General features: G+C 52.8%; 2 protein-coding genes across 3 annotated transcripts in view; both read right to left on the reverse strand.

The window, feature by feature from the left end:
• OSGIN1 (oxidative stress induced growth inhibitor 1) overlaps positions 1 to 3885 on the reverse strand; it is a 54156-nt gene extending 50271 nt beyond the window's left edge. The window contains exon 1 of the mRNA XM_082606152.1: positions 3759 to 3885. The gene's annotated coding sequence lies outside the window, so the exon portion shown is untranslated. The remainder of the gene's footprint in view (positions 1 to 3758) is intronic.
• On the reverse strand, positions 509 to 16914 carry MLYCD (malonyl-CoA decarboxylase). 2 transcript variants are annotated; one of them, XM_082606149.1, is made up of 5 exons: positions 16337 to 16914; positions 7698 to 7810; positions 6655 to 6811; positions 3759 to 3911; positions 509 to 1719 (listed from the first exon to the last, which is right to left on the reverse strand). In XM_082606149.1, the coding sequence occupies exons 1-5, from the start codon at positions 16880 to 16882 to the stop codon at positions 1186 to 1188; spliced, it is 1503 nt and encodes a 500-aa protein (XP_082462275.1). In that variant the 5' UTR covers positions 16883 to 16914; the 3' UTR covers positions 509 to 1185. The 2 variants fall into 2 exon arrangements, with proteins under 2 accessions (XP_082462275.1, XP_082462274.1); XM_082606148.1 differs by having other exon boundaries at positions 7702 to 7904.
• Positions 16915 to 17348: the final 434 nt, after the last annotated feature.

Genomic DNA, 17348 nt, shown 5'->3' on the forward strand with positions numbered 1-17348 from the left:
TGCAGCGTGGGAATCAGGGGCTATGGTCTCAGGGGCCGCCTGCCACACGGAAGCAGTTGGTGCCTTAACTTTTTCCAAGCTCCTGGAGGGCGGTGACTTCAGGCCTGCAGAGCCCAGGGGCTCTCACCATCAGCTCAAAGCAAAACCAAGAAGGAGGGGGCTGCTTCTACCAGGATCCAGAAAAGGCACAATTTCTAGCAGTGACTGCAGTCATGTTGTTTGTTACCAGGCAACAAGTGACACGAAGAAGACAACAGAGGTGGTCCAGGGACGGGTCTGGAAGGTGAAAGGCAAGGAAGGTGGGGACCTGCTGCCTGACTCAACATCACACCCCCCTCCTCACCCACAATCAGCAGCGCCTCTGCCATCACCTCTGTCCTCAGGCCACACGCTCCAGGCCCGCTTCACAGAGCATCAAACCTGCCAACGGGCTGGCTGGGGACCAAGGGCATGGCTAACGAGGTCTCGGACCTCAAAGACGACCACTATGCGATCGTGAATAACCACGTGTTTAATGCTTCACAGGACAAACTTGTTCTTTGCTACGAAGTTCATCACGAACTTGAATCGCTGTAACTGTCAAGTCTGTAATGCAATTTAAGCCCCAGGCGACAAGAGCTCTCGTTTCCAGTAATTTGGTTTAGTGAAGTTTGTGCAAAGTCACAAACCTTTTCACACATTCACGGTCTCCAGAATTTAACTAGTGAAGTGCAGCACAGCCCTCTAGCCCTTTGCAATCAGCAGAGAGAAACGGCTAAAACAATCATGGCTGAACCATGTTCTACGCTGGAAGGAACATCTGTTCTCACCTGGGCCACCTGCCCGGGTCCCAGAGCAGCTGACCCACCCACCTTGGGACGAGAGCCAGCAGAGGCTCCACGGTTTCTGAAGACCATCCCAGGGCAGGGAGCCAGGCCAAAGGCCACGATGGAATCTTCTGGAGAGAGCACAGCATCCCCATCCAGCCCACGTCTACCTGTACCCACCACTACCTTGCAGCGGTACCGCATCTTCCCTCGTGCAAAGCCCGGGCCCGGCCTTCCAGTGTGACCCCGCCACAGGCCAGAGAGCACAGTTCAACTCCGGTTCACTCTAGAAGCTCCTCTGGGTAATAAACCCCATCCCCGACCCCTCCTGAAAATTATCCTTTTCCAAGCCGGGGACATTGGCTTCAGCAAAGGTGACTTAGAGTTTGCTGTTCTTCTGAAACTGGGCCACCAGGCTGAGGACCTGCTCGGACGCTTTGATGCTCTTGGAGCTGAGGTAGGCGGCCCTGTTGGCGGCCGTGTCCTCCAGGAAGTAGCGGTAATTGACCATGAGGCCACACGAGCCCGTGATGCCCTTGAGGCTGACGTCAGCCATCCAGTTGATGCGCCACATCACGGCCCCGTTCTGCAAGTGGAAGTTGGCCACGGGGTTCAGGGCGTAGCCCCGGTGCTTCTCCCCGTACAGGTACCAGGCGCAGAGCCGCATCAGGGGGGCCTGGAGTGCCCGGGCCAGCGGCTCAGACTGGACCCACTCGCTGCTGCTGAGAAAGGTCTTGAGGGTCTCATTCACGGGACCGCCCGTGATCTTGGAGATTTCTCTACACTCGGAATCTGTCAACAGTTCGTTCGTCCCGTGATCCTTTGCTTTTGATTTCAGCAGCCCCAGAAGCCACTTGGTGAACCCAGGGATAGGGGACAGACTTGCAAACGTCCCCAGGTGAGGAAACTCCTTCTGCAGGGCACAGTTGGGGTGGGGAAAGGAAGGTGGAGAAAACACACACACACACACACACAATTCAGCAGGTGAGTCACGGATTCAGAAACACCTCCTCATTTCTTGCTTATGTATCATTAACCTCCGTGTGCTGCTGTGTGGTTTACAAAGTGATATTTGATGCGCACGAATCTTCTTCTTTCAAGGAACAGTTATTAAGGATTTGATGTGTGCCAGGTCCTGGAGGCATCCTGAGTCCCCAGGACAAGCCTTTATTGTGGGGTCTCCATCTGCACCACTATTCCGTGCCGGCTAGTTGGGGGACCTGCCTGAAATTGGAGGGGTGCGCTGCTACCATGTGGGGTGCTGTCTTCTGACTACAGGTCTTGCCTTTCTAGCCCACCAGGCCCCTCCCATGGACTTCGCTGCCGCCACAGAACCTGGTTTGGTGCTTGGCACACAAGTGCCCAGTGACTGCGTGCTGTTTGTTGAATGAATAACCGATAGCACAGTGGTGCAGAGGATGGGATAGAAGGGGGGTAACGGTTATGTCTCCACATCAGATAACACGGTTCCATCACTGTTGTTCAAAGTACAGAGAGATCTCAATGATCGTTTCAAAGGACTCAGTATTTTCCAATTAAAAATGTAATATATGCTCACTACAGAAAATTTTCTTTAAATTTAGGACAGAATCAAAGAAACCACCATACTCTCCAGGTTTGATAGAGTATAACTCCTGGTCTTTCTCCAGGCAATTTCTGCAAGGGCGAGACAGTTATTTTACATCCTGCTTTGTGCATTTATACCATGAGCGCTTTCTCACTGTCACTCAAAATTCAGAACCGTAACTTTAACGACAGAACAATATTAAAAGATAAAACGGTCCCATGACTTTTCACTGGGCGTTTAAGGCACCTCCTTCATAAACCTCCACGGACACCTCTGTGGAGGAAGGGCTGCCTTTCCCTCCAGGTTTCTCAGGTGACTTCCCGGCTCCCAGCCCAGACGTGGAGAAGAGGTCAGCGGCAGGATGGCTCCTGGGCTGCCTGATTCAGAAACAGAACCTGCTGCATCAGCCAGACCCCGGATTCTGCTCCTCCTCTGACTGCCTTTCTGCCTCGTCCCAGCCCTGCTACCCGCCCGCCCTCGCCCCGTTCATTAGCACCTTCAGCAAAGAAGCAGGAAATAAAAGAAGAAACTCAGAGCAATCAGATGTGCTTCTTATCGCCTCTGGGGAAAAAGCGGCAGGGAGTGATTCTAACGAAGCTGATACCCAACCGAATCCCAAGTTCTCAGACTTAAAACTATGAATTTCACACGAAGCGAATATTTAAATTCCACCCTATGTGTCATCCTCTGAGGAAGAGCTTCTGCAGCAGCTGTCTGTGTTGAAACCACCAGAAGCCTCAGAGCCAATTAGTCATGATCTAATTATTTTACCTAAAAGTTAGATTCTACACATTACAGTTCACTCCAGCCCCTCATGAGGTAGTTTCAAAAAGCCCAAACCCAGAGTGGACCTGAACATTTCTATGTGTTTCCCAGGGCAACCAAGAGAAGGCAATTATAAAAAAAAACCAGGTGCCAGTGCATTTACCCTCCAACTGCCTGGTCGAAGTCGAACCTTGATGCTCCCTCCCGGGCCCCGAGTGGGCGAGGGTGGGTAGGGAGGTTGGCACGGCCAGGACTGGACAGTGGGAGTGAAGGGGGCCCTGCTGGCGACTATGCCAGGACAGCGTGTGCCCATCAGGAGCTGCCCCAGCAGCCAGGGTGCAGGGTTCCCTGCAGAAGCCGCCGCCCCCAGGACGCATCTGGATTTGTGGCCCATGAGCAGCCAGCTTTGAGGGCCTTTTCCTCGGCACTGCTTCCACCCCCTGACGAGTCTCGGGGCTCCTAGGAAGTGCCAAGGGGCACCTGGCACTTTTCCACCCCTCCTGCTCACTCCGGCCCAACAGCTTCACCCTGTCCGCAGAGATGAGGGCAGAGCTGCTGGGCCATCCCAAGGCGGGGACACGCACAGCGGTGCGGTGGGATTAGGGTCGAGCCTCGCTCACCTGCAGCTCCTTCACCACCCGCTTGATGAGGAAGGTGCCCAGCTCCACGCCCTGCAGCCCCTGCTGGGTCAGGCTCAGCGAGTATAGGACGGCTGTGGTGATCTTGTCCCGCTCCTCTGTCTCCGACGTGGGACTCTCCTTCACTATGATGGTCTGGAAAACATCAAGGACAGTGATGGGCAGCCGTGGATGCACCCGCCCCGCCCTCACCCCTCCTGGGGGTCCCTCGACCCAAGGACCAGGCTCTAGACCTTGTTCTGAGACCTCTCTGGAGGCGGTGGTGGTCTCACAACTTCCCTGGCTGTTTGCTCAAAGTTGTATCATTTCTACCACTTTGAAATTCTCCCACAAGCTTCGCTGAATCACAACTGATGTCCCCTAGGTCTCTCTCAGGGGAGGTCTCTCTCTCTGTGCAATCTGCTGCCCCCCGACACCCACAGACAGCACGCCAGCCCTCTGCGAGGCCAAGGGCCCCACTTCCCGCGGCTCCTGTGCACAGGCTGCCCGCTGCGTCCTGCAGGCCTCCCTCCTCCCCTCTGAGTCCTAGTTGTTTACATTTCCCAGTAAGCTGGATGCAGTCCCATGTAAGTTTTCTTTCAGGAAAGGTACCTTTTTATGCTTTTCCTATGTACCTTTTTGGTTTTCTGCCAAGTCCTGTATTTCCACAGTGAAACCACATGCCCGCACAGACACGTACGAGAAGCGATCTAAGAATCAGCATGACTTGTAATGGGAAGTCCCTTAGCCAAGTCCGACTTGATCTGCTCTGAGATGTGAGTGCGGGGCCCTCTGAGCTTTATACCCTGAGGGCCACTGGAGAGCAGTGGTGGAGACCTTGCAGTTGGCTTGGACACAGGCCCGCCAGCCTGCTTCTGAAGGACACGCTTACGCTGCTCTAAACTCCTACCAGCTACCCTGGTTGCTTGAAGTAGGGGAGTCTGGCCCAGAGTCCAGGCTGAGGTCTGGAGCCCACAGACTTTCTTAAATTGCCAATGGGATGCGTGGGTCTGCGCGTACCCCCCTGGGGAAAAACATCCTCAGCTCTCATCCCCTTCAGACACTCGGAGGGTCTTTTCTGTGACTCCTGGGAAGCCATGAACCGTCACCACAAGGAAAGTTGGGCGGATGGTGACGCAGCGGCCATGACATCGGGGCCCCGCCAGCCTCTCCTGCACCCGCAGCTGACGGAGGAGCCCTCCTCCCATCATTCCTCGTCCTCATCTTGTTGGATCACCTCCTTTGTTTTTCAAGAAGTCTGTAGGTTATCTCGTGGTTCTGGACTCAAAATCTGTCTCCAGCAAATCTTTTTTTTTAAGTTTTCAAAAAAAAAAACAAACCCCAAACAAATGAACCTTTCTTTGCTTATATGAATGATATATGCATAATGTCAACGAGGCAAGAAATAAACGCATGAAGAAGAAATCACAGATCACTCCAGAACCGAACACCCAGTCCTACTGGTAACGTTCTGGGGAGCGCCTTTCCAGGTCGGTCTCATTGGCCCCAGGCAGGTACACACATAAACACACGTGCATACAAAACCACGTACACACGCGGTCTCTCGTGTGTGTCCGGATGCGCGAGTCTCCTCACAAGGAAGGCAACTGCCCTCAGGGCTGGGATTCCGGTCCCCCACTGTCCCCACTTCTTCCATCATCCCGGGCAAATCTCTGCAGTCCCCTCCTAGCCTCAGAGTCCTCGTGTCTAAAACGAGGACAATAACAGTAACAAGCCTGAGTCACAAGGCGCTGGGAGCAAACACAGGAGGGCGCTCTGCGGGCGGACGGGGCACAGCAAACGCTCAGTCGACGTAATTCATGCCACACAGAAGGTCACAACAGATAGGCTAGGCTGGAACCTGAATCTTCAGTCAATAGTAAGTCAAGGTTGACGTTCCATGTCAAAAATACAAAGCTAAATCCACACTTAAGGCCACACGTGGGACCGCAGGGTCTGTGAGGACAGGCCACACGCACACGCTGTCGTTCCCTAGAGCGCCCCCTCCCGGTGGGCACTCTGGTTACCACTCCCACCTCCAGACGATGCTGCAGTGGGCAACCACCCAAACTCTCAGCTCTGAGCCTCTCCTGGGATAAATTCCTGAGAGTGGAATTTTTAGGCCAAAAGGAACACGTTTTATATTTTAATAGTTATTACCAAACTGCCCCCAGGGAGGTCGTGGTAACTTCTAGTGCGTGACAGTGCAGGCGCCTCCAAACAAGCATCGTACGGGAACGTCTCCCTGCTGACGAGTCCTCCGCCCTCCGATGCCAGGAGACACTGCCCAGCGCCCACCTGAGATCTGCCATCACCTCTCAGCCTCCTAACAGGCCATTCCGATCCCGAAGCCACAGTGACCCACGGGTGCCCACTTCCCCTCAATGGACCTGCTCTGCAGCCCCAGCTCCTGCCCGCCGTGGGCCTGCGGACTGAGTGTTTCAGACACTCACCAACGCCTCGAGGAGAAGCCCAGCTTGCTCCTGGAGGGAGGGAACCACCACACCGGGCAGAGCGCTGGGCCCACGTCAGGCACGCAGCACAGCCGACTTTCCAATTTCTCAATCGGCTGTCTTTTGAAACTACCCACAGGCACTTAGACGCTGAAGAGTTGACCCCCGCGCCCCTGCACCTGTACCCCCTCCTCCATAACAGCCTGGACCACGTCTCAATCCAAGGTCCACACACCCTGGCAAAAGCTTGCCCCGTCCCATCACTGCCCACACATTGCCCGTCTCCACTCTGTGGCTGCAGATCTGGAGACTGTATCTAGCTAATGCAAAGATCCACAAAGGCCAAAAAGCAATTTATTTTCAAAAAGGTGAGAAAATTAAGTTAACAGAAAGCTTAAGGCACCCTGGGCCGTCTGCCCCGTCCTGAATCGACCGCGCACAGGTACCTGGATGCTGCTGGAGATCTCACTGGTCAGGGCCACGTGCAAAATGATCAGGGGCTCCCCCGGGGTCGAGCAGTGAGAGGAGAAGTAACACCTTCTGTAGGGCCCCACGCGCCGTTTCATGTCCGCCCAGTTTTTAACGGGATGCACAGCCTCAGCCCTGACGAGAACGTTATGAAGGGGCAAGACAGAAGTACAAATCATAAGTTAAACAGCTGCGGGGCTGATTCCTACTCGTATTATTCACTCAAGTCAAAGCAATCCTTTAAATACAGCTTCTACAGACTCCGCAGGAAATTCAAAGATCATTTTAGCGTGAAACAGCGCTAACTGAGAGGAAGCACAACTGGTGACCGTTTTACACACAAAACTGTGCCCTCATCCCCAGTCTTAAGACTCGTTTGCCAGGCCCCGGGGGAAGAATTATGTGGCAGATTTCAACACAGAGACTCGACCAGATGCCTGTCACCAGACATCCTACGTCTCCTGCTTCCTCTTAATCTCTGCAGTCTGAAGCCCGTGCTGCCGAGGACACGCATCACCTGGCTGCTTCCATTTGTCCAGCGACCTCGGCCACCGCTGCTTTGTTTCAATATGCAACATGGCAGCATGCTACCGTGGGCCAGCCTGCATTTTACTGTGTCCGGGGGAAGGTGGGAATCACGCACTATACCGTGAATTTGGAGATTTTATCCAAGGGAGACATGTTAACAGCTGGTTGAGACAGACGGTTTTTGAGTTACTAATGCCAATGCTTGGTCCAGTGAACCCGGGCAGCTCTGATCATGGGGTCGTTGGGGAGATGCGGGCCTGAGGGCTTTAAACATGAGGACGTGACTGAGACCCCAAGTGCAGGTTCACTGGCACGAGGACCAGCTTCCACCTGTGCCCTTTCCTCCTCCATGGTCTCGGCATCACCGGCTAGGACAGCCAGCTTTGTGGATCTTGTGTTTGGGTTTTATCAGGCTTGGAACAAAACGTACACGGGAATGGAGACTGGCTTTCCGCTGAAACGTAAGAAAAGCGGCAATGTCATAAATACTTACTCACTGATTTTCTGCAGCATTTCGCTCGGTGAACGCCAGGTGACCCGCTCCAGGTTCAGGAACCCGGAAGAAAACCATTCCGAGAACATGCTTTTCAGCACCCCGTTCATTTCCTGAAATGGAGAGGGGGGAGCGCTGGCCTTCCGAGGGAAAGACGTCCAGCCCATCCCCGCATCGCTGCCAGCACCGGGAATTCGACACCAAAACCTGACACAAAAGAGGAGCGGGCAGGATGAGCCCGTCCTGAGGCAGCTCCCCCGGGCTCGGCTCTCGGCCACGACGGACCGAACTCAGCTCTACTTCTTTCCTCCCTCCTTCCACCTGTAAGACACCTGGTTCCATCTGAGCCGAGTTGCCCAAATCAAATGAAGCGTGCTGAAGCATTCGCCGCCGTGAACACAGCTGCACACGTGACGTTAAGCTGACGCTGAACGGCGTCTAACACCCTCTCAGGAAGATCCTCTGGTTCACCAAAAACACCCTTTCTTGTTTCCCAAGAGAAACGAGTACTGGGTCCCGCGCCCCACATTTCGACAGCTCTAAGGTGTGTGTTTTCCCATTTTCACATCTTGGTGGTCAGGACGCCTTGTTCAAATGATGGCGGGTCACGGTTGAATCGGCAGCATTTTCTCCTCCCTGAGTGGGCCGTAGAATAACAGTGTGTCGGGCAAGCCATGCATTTAGAATTGATGACATGATTCTGATTTCACTTACTTATATTTATTCTACTTCCAAAAATGATGTGAGTCAACTTTACCATCAGAGATACGTTCGCACTGAAACTTTTCAAGCAAGGATAGAACAAGAGGTGAGTAAGGAAAGGGGAGGACATGATGCAGGGGCAGAACCCTCCCCGTTTAGTCTGTGGTGACTGCTGACCATGTAATAGTGGTAAGCTTTGTGACAGCCAGAGCAGAGGGGATGTCTAGGGCAAGAGACAAGGTTGCTGTTCCTCAATGGCTGCATCCCTTTCTCCCAAATCAACAGAAGCTTCACTTTTTGGCTGGGCACATGGCTGTTCTGAAGAAAGTTTGCACTGCCGCTAGGGCTAATCATGTGACTGAGTTCTGGCTTCTCAGATGTAAGCAGAGGTATGCTGCAGCAGCTTCTGGGAACCTTGAAAGATGGCAGGAGCAGCAAAGGGCTGATCTTTTTCTTTGTCTTTCCCGCTGCAGGTTGGAAGGTGATGTGATGGCTAGAGCTGGAGCAGCCATCTTGGGCCATGAGGTAACTTTGGGGATGAGTTTTTCAGGGAAGAGCAACAAACAGAAGTCTGGGACAACTGAGGGCACCGCAGAGCAGGATCAGCCCTGGGCTGCCTACCTCCAGACTTCTTCATGAAAGACAAACTTCTCTTATTCAAACCACTGCTGTTTTGAGTCTCTGTTATTTATAGATGAACTGCATACTAACAGATACACTGCATATTATTATTGAATAACAGCAAACATCTCAGTATGTCTGGTACAGAACTGACCTTATGAATCCCTGTATAAGAATCACAAAAACCATGATGGATAACACCTGTAAAACTGTACACAAGCTATAAAACTGTTATAGGGCCACTTCACATTTTAATCTCTGGTAAAAGGTCAAAGGACTCAGAACCTTGTCACTTGAGGGTAAGTTGCAGGCATGGGGGTGGTGGCTCAGAAAGGGTTTCAGAACGAAGCGAGGTCCATCTTTAAACACTGAAGGCCCAGGGCACAAAACAGGCCCCACGGGGGCGAGGAAAGGGAGCAAGTCTAGGACCAAGTTGGGGGGCCCAGTCAGACTCCATGTAAAGGAGAACTTCTGTGTAGCCAGGGCTGCCCACAGAGGTCCTCCTGGGAGACAGCGGCCCTCCCCACGGGAAGAGATGAGCACAGGGTGGACAAGAACACGGTGGAGATGTTTTAGAAAGGATTTCCACGTTGACAGGCGACTGGACCAGATGCCCTCTGTAATGCCTCGTAACTCTTTATCCCATGGTCTAGTCTCCTTTACTGGCCTCTCAGCTCTGTAAGGGCAGAGGTCATTTCTGATTTAGTCCTCTGGTTCTCAAAGCCACCAGTGGGGTCTTCCATGTGGAAGATGATTTAACAGATTGATGGCAAATGAAAAAGAGAAGACAAACTGGAAAACAGTGACCAGGAAGTAGCAGGAAGGGAGGAGAAGGGATGGCTCACCAGGCAACACAGAACGGCTCCTTATAAAACTGTATTTCCTGCACTGACTACAGTGGTTCTCAGTCTTCCTGGGGTCCTCATACACTCTTGCACATGTGCTAAAAACTGGGGACACTCCCCTCAGAAAAATGCAAACACATGAATAAAACTCTGCACACGGTTTCCTGGGGTTCATGGACCCCTTTGAAACTCAGTTCCCAACCAGGTTCCCCAGGTTGGGAACCTCTGCACTGAAAGGTTAGGAACAGACCAGCCGAGTTCCATGTAGGATGTACACGGAACTCTATAGCATCTCTATGAGACGCACAATAGGAACAAGTTGGAAAAATCTGCCTTCGGCATTCATACAGTATTGATTATGAAAGGAATGGTCTGGCTGATGGAAGCGCCTCTTCTCCAAGTCCCTTCGTTCTATTCTGGGCTACTGACAGCTATAACGTGGGACACCAGACACGAGATCCGGGAATCTAGGTTAAAGGCTACACATCTCCACCGCCCAGTGCTAACAGGACCGCAGCTGTTCAGGCTGGAATTAGGTGCCGAGGGCAGCAAGGCTACCGGATCTCAGACAGCAGGAGGGAGAGGAATCGTGTATGCGTCATGCTCAGTGATTCAGAAATCATTTATCAGTGACCCAGGACACGAACATACAACTGCCGGGACAACGTTCCCATCTACAAATGCGTTCATCTCTTAGTCTAGCTAAGTGCAGAATTCAGGAGGACCACCAGGTTAACTTCAAAACAGGACAAGATACCAGAGCAGGTTTACAGCAAACTGTGGTGCGGCTGCGCGCTGCGGTGGTGGCGTGGGGACCCTGCCTGATACGAGTTTGGTCCCTTCTCCAATGTTCCGCTCGGGCTTCTGTTAAGGTTCCCACAGCTCTCACCGTCATTTCTACATTCAAATCGCCCATCGTCTCCTAAATGCCAGCTCCCTTCTGCTGCCCACAAATATCTGACGGTGCCCAGACCCTCTCTTAGAATGGGAGTTCCCTCGGCTTCACTGGGGATTGTATCTGTAAGAGACTGAACTCTTCAACCCCAAAGGGCTTTTGGAAATAACTCTGCAGAAAAACAAAGGGCCTGCAAACTGCACACACAAGAAGCACGCGCCTGCCCGCACACCGTGTACCCCGCTCAGGAGCTGGCCGCACAACCGCAAGTTCACAGGGCGTCTCGTTGAGGAAAGCAACTGACGGGTGGATTCACACCTCAGAGCTCAAAGCCCACACTTGCCGCCTCGGGAAAGAACGCGCAAACGCGGACGTATGGCCACAGGGCCAGGCATCTTAATAAGCCTCTCAACTCACTTGGAACTTCAACAGAGGAGAAGAGCTTTTTTTCTTTTTTTTTGAGAAGAGCATTTTTAACAAAAAGAGCATTTGATCTTGTAAGCAAAGGGACCGTTTCTTTTCCTGGTGTGATTAAGCTGCTTTGTGGATTTGGTATTACCCACCCCTGCCCAACACTGGATGACTGGTTTATCGTTCTATTTCCTAAGATTAAAACTCGGGGTGGGGGGCAGGGGTCCCGCGATCAGAGAATTCAAGGACATTGACAAGTCCCTTTTCTACAAATTCCTTAATTAGGAAAACAACTAAAATCCCTTTCTTTATAATCCAAGAAGTGCTACAAAGCGGCATCAGAGGGACGGACCATCGCAGCAGAGACTTGGGATGAATCAAGAAGTCCCAGGCTGGCCTCTAAGACACTTAGGCTTCTAACAACCTTTTAATTGACGGGCAGCAACGTCCATCCTCTCTGCAGCGGATTTGCTATCTTGAAAACCACAGCAGACATTTGACGTTTGCTGGGTTGTAAAAACTTTCTACACAGCACTTGCGTCTTCCCGGCAAACAGACGTGATACCGACTCTGAACTTCCTATCAGGAAGGATTAAGAACAAGAAAAGAAACCTCACCCGATTTAAAATATCCAAGAAAAGAGATCTACCCCAGCCTGGACTTCTGCCTCGGGCTTCATGCTGGGCTCCACTCAAACAGAAGTGTCAGGCTTCTGGATTCTTCCCATATTTCCAATAATCACAGCCCTCAGTCAGAGACCAGTATCTTGACAAACTGACCTCATTCACAACTGTGTTTAGCCAAGCTCCACAGTATTTTTAGAAGAGAAGCAAGCTGACCTTGGGCAGACTGACCACTACCGCCTCAGCGGCAGAGCTGGTTGGCCCAGGACAGTTAAGGGACGTGGCTACGATCACCTAAAATCACGCTTCTGACCAGCATAACTGGGGCCTTCCTTCCCCACCTGGTGCGCCTTCTGCTGAACCCACTGTTCCGTATAAGATGCCCAATCAGCATCCTTTTGGGCCTCACACATGCCAGGTATTCTAAGGATGCCTTTGTGCTCACGAGATTCAGCAAACAAGAAGCTGTGAGGGAAAGCAGTGGACTGAGTCCACTCCAAGGCAATGCCCAGGCCTGAGCCCACAGCAGCTCTCGTTCACCTGACATTAGCTGGCAGCTCCAAGGTCAGCAAGGGCCAGGGGAGATGCACACCTGTGTGATGGGGTGCTGTGTGCACAGCAAGGGGTGCTCAGGTCTGCTACTCCCTGCCTCCTGGGCATCCCGCAGCATCCTAGGCCCCTGGGGATCTGCGGCTCCTGCGCTGAAGCTCGAGGGCCAAACTGCTGGTGGTTTCCAACACTGGATTCCTAAAAGCGAAAAGCTCTAGCTTTTTAACCACCTCTTTAACTTGGCTGCAAAATCCAGAATAAACAAAAACGGAATCAAGATGGACCACACACATTAAGTGATTCTGGTGATTAATTACAGTATCAGATCCCAGTGACGATTTCTATGGGTTAAAAAAAAATCAACTCTGAATGTTTTGAATGATAGGGATAAAAAAACATTCACGCAGCCACACAGAGCAAAGGGTAAGGGGAGCAACAGATTTAGCTGCTAACGGTTAGAGGCACTCGGGCTAAGGGTAGGATTTCTGTAGAGAAACGCAAGAGGTGTGATGGAGCCACCTGAAAAGGCTTCTGCACCCAGCGCGTCCAGACCATGTGCAGAGGCCAAGGTCAGGCTAGGGTCACTCACCCTCTGCTTGAGAAACATCTTGACTCCACATGACTTTTTGCCTTTCGGTTGGTGATGTTTTTCCCTTACGTGCGTGAACGGCCTTGGTTATAAAACAAGGGAACCCTGAACGTCTGAGGACATGGTGTTGCTGGCAGCTCTGGATCTCCCTGGGGCCAGCTTCCCTGCCACAAGTCAAGTCTCAAGGTCACAGCTTTGAGCTTTGATGATGCCCCTTCTCAACCTCATGATAACCAAGAGTCTTCTCTTGTATGTGGGGAATAGTAAGGACACGAGTCCAGTTATGTCTCACAGAATCGGACGCGACATCAAGAATCCCCCAGGACAAGGGCAGTCCCAACGTCTGGTAGGATGTCTCTCTCTCTCGGCCGCACGGAAACCTTCCCTGGTCTCCAGGTTCCGTTCCAGGCTCAGACCTCTGAGGGGAGCAGTCTGACCTCAGGACGAATGGGAGTGGTTAGCTGCCCCCTTCGCCAGATGGCAGGGCACCCGGGAGTCTACCTCACGCTTCATTCATCATTTTGCTACGCAAGACAAAGGTCCCAGTTTTCAAGGAGCTGATCATCCAGTTGCGGGGGAAAAATACATTTCAAACAACAGATTCTGTGGTTACTGTATCAAATCCAAATGAGTGGTACAACTACGTACCTAGGAAGCTCAGAACTGGGTGAGGCCGCCCTGAGCTGGAGCGGCTGGAAACTCCTAGCCAACGGGCTGCGAGGGCATGTGGTTCTCTTTCTAATAGGAATCACGCAGGGGTGCGGGTTCAGGAACGTTCCATCCAGGAGCCAGCTTGGCTGGAGAGGAGGGTCCGTGGAGGGGAGCGAGTAATGCTGGGGGAGTGGGAACGCGCAGGATGGCTGGTGGGCAGCAAAAATGCCAAAGGAAAGACACCGAACGCCATCCTCCTGGCCACGGAAGGTTTGATGATTTCTCGACAGAAGAGCAGAGACTGACCTGAGGTTTCAGAAAAAGATGGGTGCTGAGGTTGCTGACAGGATGGAAGCTTACACCAAGTCTTGGAAAGATAAACAAAGTCACAACTAGAGAATATTAAACTCCTGACTCAGTGACACTAAATAAAACAACGCCATTCACCAACTGGGTTGTTTTACCTTCCCTTCAGTTTTATAGAAAAAGGCAAATCTAAAAGAATAAGCCCATTTTCGATCTAGTTAGGCTGTCAGCTAAGAGACTTGGTGTGCCATGATGAAGTACACACCATGGAGTGTGGAGACGGGGCTTGGGTGGAGGCACTCTTACCAGCTCTGTGCTCTGGGTGCTGCACTGGGCCTCGACAAGCTTTAATCACCTCATCTGCCAAACAGTCACCACCTCTTGCTGAGGATGAAATGAGCAAGTGCATGAAAGGCACTCACACATACCGTGACCGCCCCTAACTCCTCCCATACTAGAAGGGAAGCTTCTGGACCAAGTGATCTTGGAGCCTGAGCACGCCTGGTACCATCTAGACAGCCAATGAATGGCTGAATGGGTGGGTGGAGAGTTTCATTTTGGGACAGGTCACCTACCCAAAAGACATCCTACCTAATTCTCAAGCCTCCTATGCAATGGGAATTAAGTTTCAGAAGGCCTTCAGGAGCACTGGTCTCTGCTTCAAGAGGGAAAAAAAAAAGTCTGCTTGGATTGCAGACTAAACCCAAGCCTTTCTTGGGAGGAACCAGATGGGTATGCACACAGTGTGTGGAACACAAGGTCTCAGCCATTCAGATGGGGATTTAATTGGGAACATGGTCAATTCAACACACTGGGATTCCAGGACTGATTTGGTGCCAAGGCAATAAACAACTGAGGTTCTCAGCCAGTGACTCTTATAGCTGAAGGCTCACTGGCCCTAGGTAATACTTAGCATTGTAGATTAGCCAGCTATTATGAGCAATCAAATCATAGCTACTATTATCATCCTGAGATTAACCCTATCCTAACTACACACAATTTTATGCGTCTAGGGCTACGTAGCCAAGAAAGATAAGGAGGTTTCTGATAATCACCATAACTCACATAACATGATGAGGATATAAAGTGTAGAGCAAAGAACCTGGGAAATTTGGATCTGGGTGGATGATCAGAGACATACTTATTTGCTCTGAGGTCCTGGTCAAGTCATGTGACCTCACGTGACTTGATTCCTTTACTGTGAAAGGAGACATGCTTATCACCTCCCCAAGAGTGAGGCAATGAACGTAAAAAGTAAAAACCGTTATGCCAGTGTTAAGAGTTCTTAAACGAATCAGGACATAATCGTCAACTGTTCAATTCTTTTTAAAGCCAACTGCACCGGGCTTCCCTGGTGGCGCAGTGGTTGAGAATCTGCCTGCCAATGCAGGGGACATGGGTTCGAGCCCTGGTCTGGGAGGATCCCACATGCCGCGGAGCAACTGGCCCCGTGAACCACAATTACTGAGCCTGCGCGTCTGGAGCCTGTGCTCTGCAACAAGAGAGGCCGCGATAGTGAGAGGCCTGCGCACCGCGATGAGGAGTGGCCCCCACTTGCCACAACTAGAGAAAGCCCTCGCACAGAAACGAAGAGCCAACACAGCCATAAACAAATAAATAAATAAAATTGAAAAAAAGAAAAAAAAAAAGTTTAAAGCCAACTGCACCTACTAAAGTTCTGAATGCCAGAACATTTACAGCATTTTTGGTTTACTAAAAGAGCAAGTTAGTGGTCCCACCATATTTAACATCAATAGTAATAAATGGACTGTATTCAACTATCAGCCACCTTTTAAGTCATCATTATTTAAATCTTAATCTATTCATTCGCATCTAACCTGAGCTCACAGTGCTAAACGCCTGATTTCCTCAAGAAGTCAACTTAGAATCCTATTTTAGGGCTGAACTCAGGAAGGTAAAAATGCCCTGGTCAAAGTTATGAGGCAGAGAAAAAACAGAAGGCATCCACACTCCTAGACGGTAGCAACCTCGAGTTCTGGTCACCTTTGTACGTTTCACAGGACTTTTTAGGACAAGGGCTTACACAGCGCGTACTGCGACTAACTTTTACTGACCCCATCCAGATCTTCAGAAAGTTACCGGATGCTCGGTTCGGCCCCCATTCAAGTGTACCACACGGACGAAACCTCTCAGGTAAAAGAATAAAAGAGATTTTATGGAGCACGCTCATGAGGAACGAGGCGTGACGGTCACCTTGAAAGTAAGCGAGGGCCGAGTTTCTATAAAGACGAGCGAGGTGAGCCTAGAGGGAGGCAAGGACTGGGAAAGCGTAGGAAGGAAGGGGACAGGGTTCGGGGGCTCTGACTCGGGGCGAAGTGAGCGCGGCTCCAGGCAGGGGAAGGTGGAGTGCTTGGGGCTTGAGGGGCGGGTGAGGACGACATGAGGAGGGCCGCCAAGGGTCGGGGGCGGCCCGGGCGGGGCCTTACCCGGACGTGCGGGCCCTCCATCAGCTTGAGGGCCTGAGCCTCCAGCAGGTCGGCCCGCAGCTGCACCAGGAAGCGCACGCCGCCGTCCAGCTTGCTGATGTGCTGGAAGAGGCTGCGGTAGCGCGGCACCAGCGCGTAGCGCAGCCGGTCCTCTGCCTGCAGGAGCACGGCCGCCTCCCGCGGCTGCTGGAGCAGCTGGAGCACGGCGGCGCTCTGCTCGGCCACCTGGCCGTGGTCCACGCCGAAGCCCCGCGCCAGGCGGCCCAGCAGCTCGGCGCGCTCGGCCGCCTCAGCCAGGCCGCCGTAGAAGCTCACGAAGTCCGCGCACTGTTTCTCCGCCGGCGCCGGCGTCTTCTCGCGCAGCCCGTAGGCCGGCATCGCGGGCACCACACGGTGCAGCAGCTCGTCCATGGCCCGCTCCAGAGCGCCGCCCGCCGCCGCCCGCCCGCTCGACAGCCGGGGTCCGGGCGGCCGCGGCGGCCGCAGGGGCAGCCGCAGCCAGAGAAGGAGGCGCCCAGCCGACAGACTCGGCCGAAAAACTCGCATGGCGCAAGGATACAGCTGCCTGGGGGAACGCCAACGCCGCCGCCGCCGCGGCCGCGCTTCCGGCTTCCGGCACGCGCCCGTCCGGTTGCCCGAGCCCCGGGCACGGGCGGGGCGGCGACCAATCGGAGGGCGGAGCGACGGGGGCGGGGCGGAGTGCGGCGCGAGGCCAAATGTGGCCAAAGGTAACCCGGGAGGCGACCAATCGGAGGGCCGAGCGACGGCGCGGGTGGCGACTTCAGGGGCGGCCTCTGCCCTGTCATCTGGCCACCCAAAGTCACCTCCTCAGCCCCTCTCCTCTAGGGCCGAACTCTCCAGCCCCAAGGAACATCACGGTCACCTAGGGAACCTGTTACGCACGCAGATTCCGGGCCCTACTCCGGAGATTCTGATCCAGTGTGTCTGGGGAGGAGCGGAGCAATCTGCGTGCCTACGAAGTGTTCGCGGTGGTAATTCTCTGGCAAGGTAG

The sequence above is a fragment of the Mesoplodon mirus genome (genome assembly GCF_964341445.2).
Source record: "Mesoplodon mirus genome assembly, chromosome: 19".
In the NCBI taxonomy this organism is placed as follows: Eukaryota; Metazoa; Chordata; class Mammalia; order Artiodactyla; family Ziphiidae; genus Mesoplodon; species Mesoplodon mirus.

Bases quoted from the DNA above. Each gene is read 5' to 3' on its own strand.
- MLYCD (XM_082606148.1), bottom strand. From the start codon at position 16,882: ATGCGAGTTTTTCGGCCGAGTCTGTCGGCTGGGCGCCTCCTTCTCTGG. The intron at 7,905-16,336 runs GTAAGGCCCCGC...CTTTTGTGTCAG, and splicing joins TGGAGGGCCCGCACGTCCGG to GTTTTGGTGTCGAATTCCCG. The intron at 3,912-6,654 runs GTACCTGTGCGC...GATGTTTTCCAG, and splicing joins AGATCTCCAGCAGCATCCAG to ACCATCATAGTGAAGGAGAG.